Here is a 6,120-nt window from a genome sequence, read left to right as displayed (position 1 = left end):
TGTAGACATTTCTAACCACAAATTTAATATAAAAAAATATTGGCAAGTACCTTCCAGCTGTCAGATCACTGAAAGTCCAAAAACTATAAGCAACTTGGCAACATATCTTTTTCTCAACAAGAGAAAAAGACGAAATTATCCCCATTGTGGAACTGATCCGACGAGTCAAAAGGGACCCAGTCACTCAGTCAGGACCTCCCCTGTATAAAGCATTTGTACTCTCCATTTCCATTCTTACATGACATCCAATTCCAACATCAGAGAGAGAGAGAGAGAGAGAGAGAGGAGCGAGAGTGTGTCTCCTTTTTTGACTGCTCCGGTGCTCACTTCAGCAAAATAGAGAAAAATATATCTCTTTTCTCTCCCTCATTTTCACTTCTCATTTCTCAATAAAAAGAACCACTAGATTTCGGAACAAGCAAGCAGGCAGCAGCATGGCTACCAAAGGTTAGAGCTTCTCTCTCTCTCTCTCTCTGCGCTCTGTTTTTTCTATCTACCAAAGCCATTGACAATTTATGTTTTCAAGATCAACTGAGATGACTTATCTCGCAATTTGTTTAAATGAAAAAAAATAATTAAGAGGCACACCGGTTGGAAACTACATTAACTGTTCCATTGACAAGTGAAATTTTGACTTTTGAGGTCTCTCTTTTTCTCTTCTTTGAGCATTTTCTATTTCTCTTGCTACTTGAACAAATAGACGGGGTTGCCAAAATTATACTGCTACACATCTTAGCAGTTGTCACAGTGGGAACCATCACTGCCACGATGCGATACCACCGCAAGAACAGGAGAAAGGAGATAAAAGGATTAAGCTCGACACCTCTGCTCAGATTGAACAGTAGGGGCCGGGTCGAAGAACTCGAGAGGTTCTCACATTATGTTGGTAATGTCATTTGTTCCAATTTAAATCTGAAACTTGTAGAAAATGATATTTGACAATTTGCAATTGGAAGTGATCATTTATTTTTTACTTTTGCTTCATCTCTTGTTCAAATTTACAATAAGGGTGGATGAATAGGTAAAACAGACTCTTCCTTTTTTTTGATCTCATATGGCGCTCACCATATAGAAATTTTTGTGGCATGGACACTGAACTGGTTGTAGTCTTGTAGAGAAATATTACATTGCATTTGTGAACCTGGTTAAGTGGTACAACAGTTATGCCACTTAGGTGTTCGTTTCATATTTTAATTTCAACCAGAGCATCAAATTGATTGGGTAAAATCCAAATATGGACCATTATTAAAAGTAATTTTATGTGTTACATATATTGCCACTTGATGCTACCACACATGAAGTTACTGTTAATAATGGTTGATGTAGCCCCATCAATTTTATATTGTCACATGGTGCCACCTCACAGAATCAGAATACAGATCTTCATATCTCTTGGTGTGGCCATAATCTTTTGAATTTTTCTTTAATGAATTTAACTCCTGGTTCTGCAGCCAGGCAAATGGGTTTTGAAGATGCAAGTCAATGCCCACAATTTGGCAAATTAGCCCTTGATTATTTGAGAAAGACAAACGGGTATGAAGAGAAAATATTTGCATATTTTGAGAAGGAGCCAAATGTTGAGGCTCTCTATGTAAAACTTATGGAAGAGTTAGAAAAATGCATACTTGGGTATTTTGCTTACCACTGGGATCAGGCCACTTTTATGATTAGCCAGGTAATCGATTGTATTGGTCCCTTTATGAATATTTTTTTTATTTTGTCTAGGCCTATCATTAATTTAACTTCTTTTTATAGGTCGGCCATTGTTAAATGTATGATTATTATAGGAGAGACGTGTGTTATAAGCTTGTTGTGTTTCTCCATTTACCTTTCACACATATACCTGAAAGAATTTGCTATTTATATATTTTATTCTTGTACTCCCAATGACAATGGCATTTTTATTTGTTTAAGATGATAACTTATCTTTCACCACCGAGATGACAACAATTAATAAGAAATTGAACCCTATAGTCTTTTGAATTATTTAATTTTCTCTATATTGCACGGGGATCTGTGACCAGGCTTTGAAAGCAGAAAACGAACCTAAAAGAAAGCTGAAGAACATGGTGTTAGAGGCTACTAGGTCAGCTCTCTAATCTGCTTATTTATGAACTACTTTAGTGCAATTTCCCATAATTTAGGGCCATTTTGTTTTATTGCCAAGCTACTTTATATTTGCTAGTCATGACTTACATGTATGTCAAACAAGTAGGTATGCGTAGGGTGCTTATAGATTCAACCGATTATGGATTGACAGGACGAACTAAAATGTGTAAAACATGGTCAAACACCTACGTGTGAAAAACTTTATCTGTCCATCATGATTAATAATTTAGAAAAAAAGCATAAGAGATTGAATTATATAGGATTATATATTCATACGAGTTTTTTGAGTTGTTAGGTTCCAACTAACTCATTTTATGTCCCTCTCTAACAGTCTAAATCACTTATTAATAATTAATTAATTATTGTTTTTTTCTTCCTTGTACTTTTGTCCAAAGGATACTATTAGTTCTCCTTTTATGGCCAAATAAAAGCCCTTGCATATATGCTATATGCACTTATCATTAATATGGTTCATAAATAAGCAATGCGCTACATTAACCAATCCTAAGAATTCATAAAATTTGGAACTTCATGGGCAGCATGAGCCATGAGAGTTTTGTTGGTCCAACTAAATTTTTAAATTTTGTTATTATTTTTTTTTTTTCAACAAGGATTGCATGTATAACTTAATTTAATCAATGCCGTGTTGTTTCCTATAGCTTCTACCACATCAGCTAGTTGCATACAAAAGGAATCAAAATAATGGAGATCTAAACACCAATGTTAGATAAAAATAATGTATCTAAATCCCAGCAACATTAATTTAAATATATCTCCTCATGGGCCACAAGATAAGCAATGAGTAAAAAATGTAAATCATGTATTTTATTCGCCATTCATTAGAAGATAGAGCATGAGAAAGTTACAAATTGGTTAGTATCATATGCTAGGAGCTGCTGCCTTACCTGGAATTTTTTTCTATTTAATGGCCTATTTTAAATAATATTTTGAGAACAGGTATTTGAGTTTCTGGTAGATAAAAGGGACATTTAACCTAACTTGCATGGGAACATTATTTCTCATTTGTCTAGATGTTGATTTGATCCAAAAAGAATTCCAATTCCAACTCTTGTTTCAGATTTATTAACCAATTTATTTCTGGCCAGACCTAATTGATTTTAGACCTGTAGTGCTAGGACTTTAGCACACGAAAAGGAAAATACAAAATTTAATACAAAAGGAATATAAAATTATGATCCCATCTAATTTTCCTGTTAAAATAATTCAATTGTTTCTTTTATGACTTTCAACTTTGTTGGAAGATCCCTTGCACTTTCATTTCATGTAATATGAATAATTGGGGATTTGACTGAGTTTAAAAAAGTACACGCCGGACATTTTTAATAAAACCTTCAATTTTAAATATATGTCAGTCCTGTATCAGTACTCCATACCACAAAAACTTCAAAATAAACAATATAAAAAAATTTATTTATTTTTTCAAAATTTTCAGGAAGCAGAGATTTGAGAAGGTGACGAAAAATCTGAAGGTGACAAGACTTCTCTCAACACTGGTGGTAGAGATGAAGGCGATTGGGATTCCACCAGCTGGTGAGTCCCACCTGATGGTCCCGATGGCACACTGTGACCGAAGCCCTGTTTTAATGCTCATGGGTGGTGGTATGGGGGCCGGCAAGAGCACTGTGCTCAAAGAAATCATGAAGGAGTAAGCGGTCGATCTTCTCTTTCATTTTCTGATTGATTAGGTCAATGGGGCACTCTTTAGGTAAGCATTTGGGAATATTTAAGTAAGAAAATGAGCTTAAGGTCCTACCTCCATGTGCAATTGTTGCCAACAAGAAATGATCATCAAATCTCATGTATTGATATCAATGATTTAATCAACAAGTGCAGCAGCAACTTGCCAATTTAATAAATGAATATATGTTTGTTATAATTTTTTTGGGACATTATTATAATTGAGAATTTTTTTGGGGTCATTTTCAGGACAGGTCCATCATTGGACCGTTCCCATACATGTGTGTACAAGGCAATATTGTGTGATTCTTGGTTATAACTTGTTCAATTCATTTAATTACCAATCAATAATTTGCCGTAAAACCTTTAATTATGATTTCAGGGCATTCTGGTCAGGAGCAGCAGCAAATGCAGTGGTAGTGGAGGCAGATGCATTCAAGGAGACTGACGTCATTTACCGTGCCATAAGCTCTAAAGGTCACCATGATGATATGCTTCAGACTGCTGAGTTGGTAGCTGAAATCATGCTCTTTTTCTTTTTTAATTAGTTCTCTTTATCTAATTTTCTTAACTTCAAATAAAGAGAAAAGATTATAGGATACCTGCACCTGATGTTATCTGTAACCTGTACCAATTACCATTAGTTGAAACTCATGGTTGAATACAAATTACTATGTGTTACCACCAGCCCAGTTCTGCCAGCTAGGTATACAGAGTGTGTACAAATAAGTACGAGCCCTTGACTAAGGTTAAAGATAGAGATCAGATAATCTGTTGACTTTGAAAAAATATATTTGAATAACAAATTGAATAAAATATAATGGCAATACCTAACTGGTACATAGTATGCACAGCCCCCATTTAAACTTTGGCATATACCATAACACAAAAGTCATGAGCAAATATAACTAACCAAGTTGCCAAATTCCAAACAGGTACACCAGTCGTCTACTGATGCAGCCTCGTCCCTCCTAGTGACCGCACTCAATGAAGGCCGGGACGTGATCATGGATGGGACCCTCTCATGGGAACCATTTGTTCAACAGACAATTGCCATGGCACGCAATGTGCATAATCAGAAATACCGCATGGGGGTTGGTTACAAGGTTGAAGATGACGGAACGATCACGGAAAATTACTGGGAGCCAGTTCAAGAAAATGGTGCAAGTGACAAACTTCCTGAGAGGAAGCCTTATAGGATTGAGTTGGTCGGTGTTGTCTGTGATGCCTATCTAGCAGTTGTCAGAGGAATCAGGTATTATTATAAAATTTTGGTTGTCAGACCATGTACATTGTGATATCTGTAAAAAACTTTTCTTGTAATATATTTGTTAACTTGGCACTTGCCAGTTAACCATAAAAAAATTAAAAAAATTGGTTGTGAATAAATATGGTTATCTCAAACATTCCCCAGGAAATAAAAATAATAACACAAAGTTATATTGCCATAAAATATGCAAATGTGAAGAATTTGTTCTTCTGGCTTTGTTTATCCAAATTGGATAAATTTTGTGTGCATATAATATAATTTAGAAAAAGCTTCTAATTTGTTTTCTAAAAAAAATGAATGGGAGCAGGAGAGCAGTGATAATGGGAAGAGCGGTCCGTGTGAAGTCACAGTTGACGTCCCACAAGAAATTTGCGTCTGCCTTTGAAAGTTATTGTGAGCTTGTTGATAATGCGCGCCTCTTTAGTACCAACTCCCTGGGTTCAGCTAAGGTATTGCCTATTGATTGTGCCTTCCTCTTTCCTTTCTGAAATTTCAGATCACGGAAACACGAACTATTTACTGCCCTGTTTTTATCAGCATTATTGGGTGATCTTGGACTATTTCCTGCATCGACTGGTACCAAGTAAAACTATTAACCGAAAAAAAGTTCCTAATTGAGAGTAAAAACAATACAAAAAGAAATTAATGAATTTAGCTCTGGATGAAGGTACCAGTAACAATCGAACCAAGCCCAACCAAGCCGAGCATATTTTACACAAAAGACAAATCAATTATTATATTTTGATGTGAAACAGCTTATTGGATGGAAGGATGGAAGCAGCAACCTACTAGTGGAGCCAACGGAGTATGACTGCCTTCATAAAGTGAGGCAGTTGAATGTAGATGCTGCCTCAATACACGAACTCTATCCCGGTGGGGTTACTGTGTGTGGTTCAGGCTCGATATGGAACGACATGGTCTTGTCTCCTTCCCGGGTGTCAGTACAGAGTGAGCTCAAGGCTACAATTCAAGCTATTGAGTCTCGTGCTTCGTGATTGCAATGTTGTAGTTGAATGATTATTTACACTCTCTTTGTTTTCTTC

The 6,120-nt window shown here is 35.9% G+C and overlaps 1 protein-coding gene across 2 annotated transcripts; it reads left to right on the top strand.

Moving 5' to 3' along the window:
• The first annotated feature begins 224 nt into the window (after window positions 1-224).
• On the top strand, window positions 225-6,120 carry LOC144544159 (calmodulin calcium-dependent NAD kinase-like). 2 transcript variants are annotated; one of them, XM_078292568.1, is made up of 9 exons: window positions 225-447; window positions 701-886; window positions 1,452-1,675; window positions 2,025-2,086; window positions 3,563-3,775; window positions 4,190-4,319; window positions 4,743-5,062; window positions 5,385-5,526; window positions 5,833-6,120. In XM_078292568.1, the coding sequence occupies exons 1-9, from the start codon at window positions 435-437 to the stop codon at window positions 6,070-6,072; spliced, it is 1,530 nt and encodes a 509-aa protein (XP_078148694.1). In that variant the 5' UTR covers window positions 225-434; the 3' UTR covers window positions 6,073-6,120. The 2 variants fall into 2 exon arrangements, with proteins under 2 accessions (XP_078148694.1, XP_078148695.1); XM_078292569.1 differs by having other exon boundaries at window positions 239-447; window positions 740-886.

This window comes from Carex rostrata, chromosome 26 (genome assembly GCF_964058835.1).
Source record: "Carex rostrata chromosome 26, lpCarRost1.2, whole genome shotgun sequence".
NCBI classification, from domain to species: domain Eukaryota; kingdom Viridiplantae; phylum Streptophyta; class Magnoliopsida; order Poales; family Cyperaceae; genus Carex; species Carex rostrata.
The sequence above is the reverse complement of the archived record's forward strand: the minus strand, read 5'-3'. Positions and strand labels throughout refer to the sequence as shown.